Source organism: Pezoporus flaviventris, unplaced genomic scaffold (assembly GCF_033815535.1).
Source record: "Pezoporus flaviventris isolate CSIRO_AGI_PZ_B2104156 unplaced genomic scaffold, CSIRO_AGI_Pfla_v1 ptg000007l, whole genome shotgun sequence".
NCBI classification, from domain to species: domain Eukaryota; kingdom Metazoa; phylum Chordata; class Aves; order Psittaciformes; family Psittacidae; genus Pezoporus; species Pezoporus flaviventris.
In genome coordinates this window covers 83,693,363-83,708,271 of record NW_026892555.1, presented here as the reverse complement: position 1 = coordinate 83,708,271, position 14,909 = coordinate 83,693,363, and the positions used below count along the sequence as shown (strand labels likewise).

The 14,909-nt window shown below is 43.1% G+C and overlaps 1 protein-coding gene across 1 annotated transcript; it reads left to right on the top strand.

Annotated features, from left to right (window-relative positions):
* Positions 1-7,755: 7,755 nt before the first annotated feature.
* Positions 7,756-14,575, top strand: RNF152 (ring finger protein 152). Its single transcript, XM_061449282.1, has one exon. It carries the CDS (start codon positions 9,394-9,396, stop codon positions 10,003-10,005), a length of 612 nt encoding a protein of 203 aa, XP_061305266.1. The 5' UTR covers positions 7,756-9,393; the 3' UTR covers positions 10,006-14,575.
* Positions 14,576-14,909: the final 334 nt, after the last annotated feature.

The following is a 14,909-nucleotide window of genomic DNA, read 5'->3' as shown; positions in this document are numbered from 1 at the left end:
ATATTACTAGCTGGCAGAGTGTTACAGGGTGAATGATTAGTTTCCAATAAAAGAGGAGCTTTTGGATCGGTTCCAGTTCCTTTTGGTGTAGTCTGCAAACCAGAATGACCAGTACTGTGACCTAGAGTATCTGTTGTGCTTATCAGAGACTAAAAATGCATGAAGATCACAATTTGCTGCATTAGGAAATGACATAGCAGTTGACCTTGAGGAGGCATATTAGTTGGCTGTCTTCCACTGTCTTGTGAAGATAAGCTCTTGGAAGTGGTTCTCCTACATTAGGACATCTGTTACACCTTTTCTCTTCCCAAAAAGGGGACTTTACTCCATTGTGCTGCCTACTTAGCTGATTCCAGGAGAAAGCTAAAAATATGCAAAAAGCTTCCCTGACCCATCTAATCTCATTCAAATCTTATTCTACTTCTTTATGGTCTATGAAGGAAGAGAGTTTCCTTACTTAGCGTTTTGTGGCTTCTAAGAAAATGTTTTCTGATTTCTTAATCCCATCCTTTTCAGTGTAAAAGGATGTGTTACTTTGCCTCCCTTAGGCTTATTGCACTATTTTTTTTCTTATTCTGAAGCAAAAAAAAAAAAAAGACCCAACCCCTTTCCACACACAAACAAAATAAGCCCCAAACCATCGCAGCCCTTGAGAGCAGCTATGTGGAGATAGCTGTTCAGCGATGTGGGTCACAGAATCACGTCCTCAGGAAGCTGTGCTGGATGAGTGCAGAGAGTGCAGAGCATGTTAGGCGGTGGGGTGTATGAGGCAGAAACGCAGAGCAGAGTTGCAACAATTAAAACTCTCATTTGAAGGACTTCTGTTTCCTGAGGTAAGTCTGAAATTGAGTTTTCAGCTTTAGCATTGTATAGGCAGTGTATTAATGTGTGATTATTGATTCCTTTCCTCCTCTGTTTGGGCCCATAGGCAGGTAGATTTTTGACCTGGATTTATCAAACCCCACTCAATGGCCTTTCAAAGCTGTAGCACTCTCTCCTGTAATTATAGACTGGTATCTTAATACATTAATTCAAGGTGATACCCACTCAATCACCCACTGACCTGTATCGGTGAGAAACATCTGCATTTGAGCTTTATTTAAAATTACTTTTTTTTTCTTGGGATGGTGAATTTTTAAGTAAAATACCAAATCCTTAGGGGAGGGAGGGGATACTCTTTTAATTAAGTTTCTCTTCAGGTATCGGGCAAATGCTATCAATGGCAGATGAAACACAAAGCTCTTGCAGAGCAGAATTTTTCACTGAAGTGATCAGGTATTTCATGCCTCTTTCTTTCTCAGGATTTTGAATGCCACAGAATTCGGTCATGTGGCTGTAAATAAAAATCTCTTAGAAATAAGATATTCTATTGCACTGCATCTAAATGCTGTAACTGAGAGCAAGTTTGACACCCATAGTTCTTGCTGTAAGGTTGTGGGATTTTGGTGTTAGTGATTTAGTTTGTGACTTCACTTTAAGGTAGGGAAGCAACTTCTAAATCTCTTTGCCAGCCACCGAAACACTTGCTCCTTATGTCATGGTTGTAAATAACTCCAGGTGCTGCTTTTATGGGTGTGAGAGGTAGATGTCTTTTCACACCACCCTTCCCACTCCCCTTCCTCTTGATGCCAATTTGAATGGCAAATGGGTCTTGGTTGTGGAAAAAAATTGTCTTAATTCCTCTTACCCTGGGGTTTAGGATTAAGTCAGGCATAATTAAGGGCAGCCAACAAAACTGAAGACGTGCTAATGGTCCTGCAAGTGCAGTGCTTGGAGTGGGCTGTAGAAATGAGCACCATCCCTTGGGATGCTTTGAGTGCTGAAGGTATTTTTTTATTTGTAAATTGTGAGGAATCTGTCCTCTGCTGGGAAATATTCAGATTTGGTATGTCTTAGGACCGCAGTCATGTCTTTCATTGTGTCACTGCATCCCTCATGCAGGAAGAGAAACACTAGGACTTGGGGACAGCAGCAGCGGTGATGAGTATCTTCACACTCCTTCCAGCAGCACAGAGCTGCACCTGGGGGTCTCTGTGCTGTGCCAGGCTGGAGGGAACCTGGGAGATTTAGGGAACTGTAGCTCTGGGGCAGCTTGACAGGTAACCTTGTCAAAAACCTGCAGGCATGTCAGAGTTGGGCTGGTGAGGAGCAGGTCAGGCTCCCCCTCTCTTGGCCTCAGTTCCACCTGCATGGAGCACTGCTGAGAGGCTGAGTGGGCAGGAAAACTGCTTTCTGTCTCTACCCCTCTGAAATGGGCATATTTCTGCAGGTTATTAGAGCACCTCGTGTGAAACTGTCTGGACAGTCTGTATTGACTCAGCAATAAGAAACTGTACCAATCATTTGCTGACCTGGCATGTTGCAGGTGATTAGTAGTGTTTGCTGTTGGAACAAAGTGCACGTTTGATGACTTACCTTGGTTATATTTGACCAAAATAAGGTCTTTGGAGTGAGGGAATGTGGACATGTCAAAGTTTGCAGATAAAAGGAGGGAGCAGCACTGCTGGTAACATGAGATGGACCAAGGAGCAGCATGTGAATCTCTTGTTTTCTATAAGCACCAAATGTTGGTGTTTTTACCTGATATGTTTTTGCTCCAAACACGTAAACTTCTACATCTAGTTTCTTTCCTGTGGGTAATCTTTCTGCCTCTGTCTCCTATTGCTAGGGTTGTCTGGTGACAATTTCTAAGGAAAATGCTGTGGGATGATACCTTGCAGCTAGGCTTCTGTCTCACGATCCACCTCTATTCACTCAGATCAGCTGCCAAAGAGGCAGGACAACTGCTGTCCTATTTTATCTGTGCTGTTGTGATCATCCAGAGCAGGTTCTCTCTCCATCAGCATGGATCCCCTGGCACTGGTTCATAGAATGTTGTAGGCTTATATACTACAGTTTCACTCAGCTTTATTTTTTTGTGGCTTTATGCATTCAGGAGTGTGTACACCTGATTCACATCTTTGCAAGGGCTGGCCTAAAGGTAAAGGAGCAGCACCAGCTTGGACTGGCTAAGGATTTAGCCAAATTAAAACACTTTTTCTGCAATATTTCCGTGCAATTGTGAATAACTAAATAGAAAGGATGTAAGCTGCCTGGCTTAAAAGAAGGTGTCTGGAAAATAGGTAATTTGGGAGAGAAGAATGGATTAACTTTGTTGTTTTAGTTTTATGTCGTTCAAAATGCATGTAGTCTCTTGGTTGTAATCTACATGGTGGATGAGCTATGTCTGTGGAGAAACATCAGTTTCTGGATCACAGTCTCTTATAATTTTCATGGTCTTTGGAAAAGCTCATATGTTCAATGAAAGCCACAAAAAATCTCAGGCATTCATTCCATGGAGATACTGCCAGATGGAAGAAATGGGGAGAAATGGATGGTTTTCTGAGCTTTGTTGATTCTTTGTTGCAAAAGAAAATAATCTGCCCAGAATCTGTCACCTCTGCCTGAGGGCTCAAGAGATGAAAAGTTGAGCTGGGATGAAGTTGTCCAGGAGCTTTGAGCAATGTGGGTGGTGCTTGCATGACCTTGGATCAACTGCTTTGTCTCTCAGCACTTCTTTTCTTAGATGATGAAAGGATATGGTAATACTTCTCTCTTAACAAGGGTGTTGTGATGAATAAATTAATTAATCTTTGTGATATTCTCAGTTACTATGGTAATTAGAGCTACAGAACAGCCTAAAAATAAATAAGATCATTTAGTGAAGGATATTCGGGGGAAATCAGGTAGCATGTCCTGGGCATTTGCAGCAGCCCCACTGTGTTTTGTCCAAACGTGTTTTTTTTGAAAACATACACAAAAGCTAAATATTGTAGCAGACATGCTTCCAAATATTAAATATGTTCCTTCCTCCTCACTATCAGTTTGAAACAACTCTAGCACACATTTCCTTCCATATCTGTGGGCAGATGATTCTTGCAATTAGTTCCCCTACTGAGAACAGTACTCCCCCATCACCCCCATCTCCTTTCCAGCCTAAGGGCACCTGAAATGAATGGATTTTTCTTCATCGTAAATCATACATACTCAGTAATACTGTCAAAGAATTCTTAATGTGCTTGGGGAGTTTACGTAACGAACCTTCCTTGAAAAAGGTGAAGTATTGTCGATACACTGCCTTGAAAGTCTGTTATTAACCTTGCTGTACAGCAAGTAGAGCTTGCCTAAGTACATGCATAAGTCTGTGCAAAGTTTTTGACGTGTTATTTCAGTGATCAGCTAACTACATCAGTGTGCCACAAAGCCAGTCTTTAAAAATGTGGTATGATGTTTAATCTTCCATGTATTGTATTAGTTTCCACAGGCATCATTAAAGTATATTTTTGAGGCTTCCAATTAGTATAATTTTGGGCCCTAGTAAGCTAGGAAGCATGTGTGAAGATAATTCTGAGTTCTCCTGTGGAGGTGGCACCCCTTCAAGGCTGTGGTTCCATTGCTTAGTATCACTGGGACTGTCCTTACACAGAAAAAATATTATGTCAATAGGCAAAGATTTGCAATTATTGTTCTCTGACTTGTTGTCCAACTCCCGTCATGGATGTAAAATGTCCTCTATGCACTGGGTTCCAAAAATAGCCTTTTTTTCTGACCCTGCCAGTCGGGAACCGCATTATAGTTAGGGTTTGTGCAGAGCTTTCTGTGCAGCAAACTTGTGCTTTCTTCCTCCTCTCATCTATAGCTGTGCAATGCTACCTGAAGCAACCTTCATCTGTTCATCTCTTGCAGCACCCCCTGTGTTGTGGTGGGAAGCTCCAAATTGCAAGAGAGCAACAAATGTCCCTTCTGCCTTCACCTTCATGGGGAGTAGGAATCTGATGCCTTGGCATTCCTGGCCTCCTGCTCACCCTAAAAAAAAAAAGGGCCTGGGGCTCTGCTGTGGCCTCCAACAAGGTATCACCAGAACAGACACTGAGACTGGCAAACAGCTAAAATACTTGGTTTGTTCTCCAGACCTTTATTGCTCTTGAGTTACACAATCATTTCTCAAATGTTAAAAATTCCTAGCTCACACAGAGGGCAGCCCAAATCTGCAAGAAGGACCTTTGTGCTGTGCTCTCAGGCACCTGGCTGTACTTTGATCTTCTGCTGCAGGGGTCATCAGCTTTGCGGGTTCCTCCCTGGGTCTCTGTAACCACTTGTAAATCTCTTGCTGGCCACTGTCAACCCTGACACTTGAGTTTTGGAGCTTGTGTGTTTTTATACCCAGTTAATCTTCATTTGAGTCACTAGATAGATCTCAGCCCTGTAGAACTTCCAGTTGCTGTGAGGTTTGTGCCAGGCAGAGTCACTACTCACAGTTGCAGTTTTCTCTGGCTGTGTGTATAGCTTCCCTGTCATAGTTCCCAACCCTCCTTTCCACATGCATTCCCCTCTCCACACATACATATATGCTGTCTCTCTTGCAGAGCCCTACAGATAACCCTGACAGTCTTCTTATTTTTTTCCCCATTTTCCTGTCGTCTCCTCACTCCCCTTGGGCATCAATGGATGACAAGAGCAAAACAAGACAAGACAGTATTTTTGGCTAATGCTCTTGGTCTTCATGCTCAGACTGCCAAGAAGAGTGAAGTCTGAGTAAGCTTTGAGTGAGGTGTTCACCTGTGACAGCTCAGTACCTCCAACTGGTGGGAGTGTTGAGAGTTCAGTCCTCTGTCCAAGAGGAGGTCTGCTCCTCTTCGCATAGTTACTGAAGCGGTAGAAGAGTACTGAGAGAGCTCCCATGGCTTTTTCCTTCCTACCTATGTACTGTGAAATGAATTAAATAGATATTATGCAGTTTAGCTCGGACTGTACATAATAGCTTGATTTTCTTTTATCCCCAAGCTGAGCTGTGGCAGAGTGCAGGAGGGTTCTGGGACTTCAAGTGTGGTTGGGAATAAAGTTGCACTGCACCCATGAAGCTACCTGTCCAACCTTTGAACAAGGCAATGTCATCAAAGGACAAGGGGTTAGATGGCTGTGGCTACTCTTTAACTTGTCTTTAGACAGATTTGGAAGGAGTCATACTAACCTCTCAGTTTATTAGTTGTTACAACTGATATGTCAAAATATACGTCTGATCATTATTTGATACGTTTTGGGAAAATAAGAATGTTATAATTCTCTATAAGTATATGCAGAATGTAACTTTGTGACTTGAAATAATGTTTATAGTTTTGGGGGGTGGGGGTGGGGGGAAGAGAAGGGGTGGGGGAAGAAAACAAGTGTAACTTCAAGACACACAGTTGGAAATGACTATTTCCTTTATTTAGCACCAGGTCAAAGTAGGGTTGTCACTGTATTTACAGCTTCTGCAAATATATCCACACATATCTGAACAATGTATGTCATGTAGGTGGTAAGCCCTATCTTAACCTTTTAATTTGGCTCCATTCTTTCCCTCTTCTTCATGTGGATTGTACTAATACTTTAAAACTTTAGCCTCCCAGAGAAATGCTTTGCAGCATAACTTAGTGTTCCAGCCAGCTGAGATCTTGTTGAGATGGATTTCCTTCTTTTTCCTCTTAGGGCACTCTTTGCCTGGGGGTGATTCTTGTTTTATTCTTCAGCTCTTCTCACAGAATCACAGAATCATTAGGGTTGGAAGTGACCTCTAGAGAACATTTAGTCCAACCCCCCTGTCAAGGCCAGGGCCACCTAGAGCAGGTTACACAGGGACGCATCCAGGTGGGTTTTGAATATCTCCAGAGAGGAGCACTGATCTTCTGCTGTAAGGATGTCAGTGGGGCAGGGATGAGGGGCTTGATAGAACACGAATATATGACTCTTGGACAAGGACATGCAGTCAGAAAAATTATCTTGAATCCAATCATGTTCGCATCAGTGGAAACTGGTTTACCTTTAACATTGTAAATGGAGAGAGATGGTTGTAGGTGACAGATAAATGAGGTCAGAGAACTTCAGCAGTTCAGTGCACTGACATCCAAAATGTGGAGGGCAGAGCTTCTATGCAGGCAAACTGATTTACATCTGGAGGAGTACCTCAACTTTGTCTTTAAATGTAAGCCTTTCCTTCTGGATTTGCAGGCATTGGAGCCTTTTTTAAATTTTTTTTTTTATTTTTTTAACATCTTTGCAGATGCAGCAGATCAGATTTGTGTCCTGTAATGTCCGAGCTGAAGTTTGGCTGGGGCAGTGCATAACTGAGGATTTTGTATGGATACTTCTGTGCAAAATGTAAACTCAGCTTGTGGCTGAGACCTGGATTTGATAGCTTTGGTGGTTCATGCTTGAGTTCCTATGCCTAATTCCTAATCTGGCCTTTGTCTGTTAATGTTTTTCAGCCATGAATTGCCTAGCAGTGTGGATAGCTCTCTGCCATTTTTCTCTCAGTTACACGCTAGCTGTTTAAAGACCCTTTCAGCCAGTCTTCTGTTGTGCCTTCCTGTACTTTAGGGATGTGAAGATAGTAATGGGAAGGAGGGGATGAAGAAGATAAAGCTTCTATGCATTTTCTTCCACTTTCCCTCAGTATGGCCTGCATGCGGGTGGTGAACTCATAGTGCCTTCTGTGGCAGAGTTAGGCTCCCTCTGCACTAGAGTATTTGTTAATGCTATGTGTAATACTGTGTTGGCGCAGGGCAGGCACCACAAGGACCCATGCTGGCTTCATGCTCACATCAGTCTCTACCTCTCAGCAGTGGTCTCTGTGCTGCATTCAGGCAAAGCATACCAAAAGTGCTGTTTGGGTGGCTGGCATGTGCCATTTTCCCCTGCAGCCATTGACCACATTTCATGAGCTCCTGCCTTCTCTCTCATGAGTCAGGAGTGTCACTGCGTGTTTGTTGAAGTGCCTTGTGAGCCAAAACTTGCTGCTGTTACAAAACCTACAGCAGGGCTAGTTCTGCCAATGTCAGTGATATCAGTTGTTAGCATCTGAAGAGATGACGTGTATTTTGTTTTCCCTACTCAAATACCAGTAGCTGCCAGAAGCAGGATGTGTGGGACACTGTGGTCCAGAAGGCTGTCCTGCATTGCAAACTGCACATCTGTGCCTGCCTTTTGTTCTTGAACTATGTTATTTCCATTGTACTAATGTCACCCATTGGTTAGCATGTCACAACCTAGTTGCTATGAACCGGAGGGAAGAGCAAGAAATAATTGTATGGAAAGGAAGAGAACCTCTGACAGCTGTGGTCCTCAGGTGTTAACTCTATTTTGCAAATAACACTGCAATAAGAGAAGATCAAAGTTCACTGTGCAAATATTTTGTGTTTTCTTTATTGTATTATCTGGGTGCAAATTCAGGCTGATATTTCTTCAAACACAGCAAGGCAGGCAATGTAAAAAGTTGTAAAACTGTTACCCATTCATATTTATCACATGTTGGAGTAACCAAAATTAAACAAAGCTAAACAGCTCACTGTGAAAGTCAACACAGCTGCCATTTTTTGCATAGCTGTAAGTATCAAGTGGGAAATGCAAAGAATTCCTATATAGTGAATAGTTCAGAGCAAGGTTAGTAACAATTTGCCTTTAATTTAGTGCATTAACAGATTGTTGTCCATGATATTTGATGGTTCTGGGTCTAAACAGAGCCTTTTGTCTTGAGTGAAGCTTTCATCAGTGAGAAGGGCCATGTTGAACCAGCTGCTTGTGTAACCAGGCAAGAAATTAATTTGACTGAAAATTATGCCATTCCTTTTCATTGTGAGCAAATGTGGGTGTTTCAGTGTAGTTACTTGGTTGCTTATTCATGCACAGGAGTAAGTTCAGGAGCCTGTGGAAATGCATCCATTTCACATATTTTTAATTTCCCAACCTTTCATACAGACTTAGTGGTTGAGCCAAATAGCTAAAAATCCTCAGGGGTTTAAAGGATTAGATGAGAACAATAGTTAAGGTGCAGGTCCTGCAAAATATGACAGGAGGCAGATGCTGAAGGACCTGCTTAGTGAACTACAGCTTCCCCTGTTACGGGTATAAATATGACGGTGACTGGTGGACTGGTAGAGATTTTATAGCTGTAAATGGAGACCTAGTGGTGGCTGGCCTGAAGGTTTGCCACTGGGCAGTTTGGTGAAGCCAGTGGGAAGGTGTTTTCTTGCTAAGGGTGGCAAATTTGTTTCCAGGTTACAAGGTCAGCACTAGTTTCCATTCCCCCCTTAGCTGGACTCTTGTTCCTGCTGGTTCCTGTAAGTAACCTATTCCTTCATGTTTATCTGTTTGTCTCAGGTACTGGGAAGGTTCAGGCCTGAGGTTTTCCTGCCCTCTCCATAGCCACTGCCTGGTGCTGCCCTGAGAAGAAGCAGCAGCAGGAAGGCAGACACCACCCTGAGGAGAAGCAGGAGGAAGTCAGCAGCTGCTCCGTGGCTGTGAGACTTGTCTTGTGTGAGACTTGACCTGAGTCTTGTCACAGGGTGAGAGCTGCTGTGCTGCCCTGTGCCAGCCACCATGGAGACCCTGTCCCAGGACTCTCTGCTGGAGTGCCAGATTTGCTTCAACTACTACAGCCCGCGCCGGCGGCCCAAGCTGCTGGACTGCAAGCACACGTGCTGCTCGGTGTGCCTGCAGCAGATGAGGACCAGCCAGAAGGACCTGCGTTGCCCCTGGTGCCGTGGGATCACCAAGCTGCCACCGGGGTACTCTGTGTCGCAGCTGCCTGATGACCCCGAGGTGATCGCCGTCATTGCAATCCCCCACGCCTCCGAGCACACCCCCGTCTTCATCAAACTCCCCAGCAATGGGTGCTACATGCTGCCCTTGCCTCTCTCCAAAGAGAGGGCGCTACTGCCTGGAGACATCGGCTGCCGCCTCCTGCCTGGCAGCCAGCAGAAATCTCTGGCGGTGGTGACAATCCCACCGGAGCAGCAGCCACTACAGGGTGGCCTTCCCGCTGAGGCGGGAACAGAGGAGCCGGACCGGAGAGGCGTTGTGAAAAGCTCCACCTGGTCGGGGGTTTGCACTGTGATCCTGGTGGCCTGCGTCCTAGTCTTTCTCCTGGGCATCGTCCTCCACAACATGTCGTGCATTTCCAAGCGCTTCACAGTGATCTCCTGCGGCTGAGGCGGGCAGGGGTGTGTGTTCCCTGGGGGTTGGGTCGGTGGTGGTGGTGGTGGTGGTGATATGGAGTGAGACAATTCAGCGCAGCTTTGCCCAATGACTGCAGAATCGGGGCAGCAGTGTGCCAGCCCAGCCACAGCCCCTGTCAGTGTGGCATCAGGCCTGTCGGCAGCGTGCGGAGAAAATCACGTCTCGTGTCTGGCAGCAGCGGCACTGAGGAGGGCTGCATGCATCACCATAATCATTTATCAAAGGGACTGCAAAGTACAGTGATTTTTTTTTTTTTTAATTATGTTACGAGATTAAAGACATCTATGTAGCTGGTTATACTGTAAAGTACATGGAATGAGCTCTACTCTAAACACAGTAGATTAAATCAAAACTGCTCCATGTAGAATTAAAAGAGAATTGGTGCGTGACTCTGTACAAGGTGTTCAATACCAGTCCACACATGCATTATTTTTTAATGGGGGGAGGGAATGAGACTTGTAAAACCAAGAAGTCACTTAGCTGGTAAAGCATTTTGTATGTTTTAAACTGCACACTAATTAAACCGAGTTAGGGAGTTGTACAATAGTTTTTAAATGGAAATGTTTTGCAAGCAATCATTTTGTTCTGTGGTGTGTGTTTTTTGCCTCTTTTTTTTTTCGCCGATTTTTTTCAGCTCCAGGGAAGTGGCACTTCAAGCATCTTCTATTTGAAGGAGCTATTAGTGAAGAAATGGGTCATAAGAAGTCCTAGGACTTCTCCTGAAAAGTTGTGATAGCAGATTGTTCTGTTTCTCCTTCTAAAGCTTAGGTTTTCCTAATTGTTTTTAAAGCATTCGGATCTATTTTGCCTCCCTCTTTCCTAGGAGACGCAACTGTGTACCCATGGATAGTGTGACAGAGCATTTCCCCTAAGGAAGCCTCACCATCCCAACAAGCCAAGGACCTTTATACGCAATTATGTAGTAAGAGGCTCTGACAATAGCCAGGAGGAGTACCCATGTCAACCTAACCCTCTACTGGGTGGGCTCCCCTCCTACATCACTGTAGCTGTCCTGGTGTCAAAGTATCTGGGTGAGCATACTGGAGCCATTTCCCACATTTCAGTGTTATAAATGTTGGTGTTCATAAAGACAGATTTGAAAAAAAAACCCACAGCAATTGTCTCCCTCCACCCATGAGTGTCATGAAACCCCAGTCATTTGCAGTTCACGTCTGGAAAGAGCCAAATTCCTGAACCTTTGCTGCAGTAGCGCCTTGCTCTAACCAGTCCCGATAGTCTGTAAGTAAAATAGAGCTCAGTGTGAATTTTGGTATTTGGCAAAGCTGAAATTTGTGTGAGATTTAGGGATTGGATCGAGGGGCATATGACAGACCTTTCATAAGACAGAAAAATTTATGGATTTGAACTGCTGCTTTTTGCAAGTACAAAGTGTAACCTCCCTGAAGCATGACCTCTTGTCGTTTACCTACTGCTCTTTCTAGTAATTAATTAGAGATTGCTCGGTGTCGTATTACAACACTAGAGAATGTAATTTTGAGCATGCGGTGCTCAAATTGCCCCTGTAGACGTCGGTGGTTTCCTGCTTATATCACAAAATCCAGTTGCTGGTTCACAATAAACATTCCTAGCTAGGACTTCTGTCAGGAACATACCTCTATCTTCATGCTGGATTCCTTCCCCTCCCCTCCCTGTTCCCAAACTACAATTTTCTTCCTTGATTCCTGTCAACTGAAGAACAGCCTATTTGGTGCTTAACTGTTACGGTGTGTGTTGGTTCATGTATGGAGAGGAACCATTGTGCTGATTTTTTATCTACTGTCATATGTATGCATAGCACAGCAAAAAAAGAAAAAAAAAGGATCCTCAGATAACACATTCAATGCCTTTTCTGTGCAAGGCCCATGTGCAGTATGCCTTGAACTTGGCTTACAAGTATTGTAATTACATGGACACCTCTCCACAGCATGTTTAATTTGGTTGCAGTAGGGAACAACAGGTATTGCAAAATGTGTATTGTGAAAGTGCTAGTCTCATGTTGCTAGTAGGAAGCCAGATTTCTATGACATCCACACTACGCTGTTTATTGTGTAAATGAAAGCCAGTTCACAAAAAAATTCTTGCCTTTCTGAGACTTGAGGAAGTGACCAGATATGGGACTCAACCCTCTACTGCCTTATCCCCTGTAGCAATTGCTAGGAATACCAGGGGGCGTATGGCATAGCTGGAAAATGCTCTGAGAAAAGCACTGATGCATTTCTCATCAGCTTATCCAACTTGCAATGACCATGAGGCAGTCAAAGAGCAGGCCCTGGAGCTACAGTGCTGATACTGTTAACCTCCTTCTGGCTGTACCTGCCTGCCTGAAGCTCTTGAAACCAAGGTTTCTCTTGTGTTGCAAAGAATGGCTGTCTTGAAAAGCACCCCTTCTGTCCCTACATGGGAGGGTGCAGTATGAAAGAGGAATCAGAAATTAGGTTAAAATACTACACTGCATAACACATTATGCAACAGGCAGACCTGGAGTTTATCCGGTATTAATGACATAAGTATTATATTAGGCAGAATACCATCCTGTATTATCACAGTACATTGTTTCATTAATATGAATTTCCTGTACTTTTCTTGCCTGCTGAAATGCATGTTTGACCTAATTTCTGATCCAGACATTTGCCTGCTCACAGCCTTCTGTAAGAGCAATAAGTAAAACCTCAAGATTTTTGCCTGCGTGTGCACGCATGGTGTGTACCTTCATCCCGTTTTATAACTAGGGGTTCCAGAGATGTTTTCGCTCTGGCTTTAGACTGTGACTATCATTTTAAATTTGCAGCTGCCATGTCATGTTGGATCACCTAGCTTTATTGCTGACTTGTGTAGAAGTGAACTAAATAGTTCGTTGTAATGTACAGTGTTAAAATGTTTCTTGAGTATGTCGATAGTCATACTACTTTAAAAATGCAGTGCAGTCTGTCCCATTCCTTGGTCCAGTACCTGACATTTAAAAATGTGATACTGCTACATACACCTCTAACTTACTTTTTTTTTTTACAGCCTTATCTTTGTAATTTTTCTCTGTGGAAAAATGCATTTGGACTTGTATCAAAAGCGTCATGTTCTGGGCTATGTTGTGTTCTCTGGTGTCCAGTAAGAAATCACTGCCCAGTTCCACGAAAAAAGAAAGAAACTTACTATGACACAGTGCTATTCGAGCAATCAAAATTTATGTTAAAACTTGTGGGTAACTACTCAAGCACCTGCATTTTTAGAGCAAATTATTCTGTATGAATGTGTATTTATTTGCTCGTTTAATGGGAAGGATGCGTGTTGGGGTCTGGCTTAATTTTCTTTTCTAGAGGGCCCCAACTTCCATTTTTGGCTTGTGCTTTGCTGGCAAACAGACTTTAGGGTTCACTCTGTGAAATTTTGTTTAGTGAATTTTAAAAATTCAAAATATGCAATTTTGGTATGTGGTATTTTTTTAGGAAATCTTGTGTTCAGTGATTGTTCATGCTTAACCAAGATGTAAAGGAGACTGGATGTTTTGTAAACATGGAGCAATCATGAGTCCAGAGTTTCATCTTTATTTAATGAAGCTCAGTCTGAATAAAACATTAGCGGGAAAAGAATTATATCAAGTGAATTATGGTACCTCTTTTACTTTGCCATTAACTAAAAATGGCAGCATCTTCAAAAGAACACTTGTAAGGCAAAGTGTCAAGTGTGGGTTGTGGTAAATAGTAAAAGGTTGTTCATGTTTTAATCACTTTGGAATACAGAACTGTAGCTGATGACAATTGAGCCACAAAACTTTTGTTCTCTTTTTTCCAGTTTTAAACAGGAGACTTACTTAGAAGTTTTAAGTGAACTTTTCACTCATGGAGGTGAGGGATGTATGGAGGCCTTAAGTATGTATTGTACTCTATGTTCCCTGAATCTTTTCACAGCAATGCCATGTAGCAGAGGACCTTGCCTCTTCCCAGTCGTAGAGAGGGGCTGTACACATCATCCACAGCTAAACTGCCCCCAGGCAACATGCCCTGCTGGCATGAGTCACTTGCATAAGTACTGCAGGAGACATTCATATGTCAAGTGAACACATCTGAAGTAAATATTAGAATTGAAATACTTCCTTATTTGAGTTACACAGAAAGCTTGGCTTCAGATTTGTTTTTTCCAGACATTTTCTATAGGTGCAGGGAGAGGGAGGGAAGAAGCTACATGACAGCAAATGAGTCCCAGCATCATCTGGGAGGCTGCTGAAGAATCTGCCTGCCCTGAAGGTAAAGATTTTAGTGCAAGAGTTTCAGTAGGACAACATTGTCTGGAAATGCTGCAATGGATTTACAGCATGTTGGTGACCTTTCTGGTGCTGTACACTGTCCGTAGGCCTGACAGCTTGGGCTGTTGTGTTCTTTCTCTTTGTCACTTTACCTCATGTAGGCTTGTGTCAACAAGCAAAGCTGCTTGCTTTATCCTCAAGTTGAATGATTTCACAACCATTTCTTAAGTTGCCCCAAGCATCTCTAATGAAAAAATTACCTTTCAAGTTCAGTGAAATTTAATGCTTAATAAATGTTCAGAAAATGCATTTTTAAAGTATTTCCTTGTGCTTCATTACATTTTATTTTTAGTTCTTTATAATTCCTGTAACGTTTGTGCTAAGCACGTTCCTGAGCATGCAAAGGCAATTCGTAGGGATTAGGTAAGATCCACATCCAGAAGAAAATATTTCCTATTCCCCCTATCCATCCCACAGTCCCCTACAGATCTACACAAGTCCATTTTCACTCTCCTCATCTATGTTACACTGAAGCACCTAAGTATGGGGATGAAAGGGGACTCCTGGGCGTGCATGGAATGCCTACACTTACGATCACAGGAACATATTTCCATGCTTGGGGAGGGTATGCACATAACAC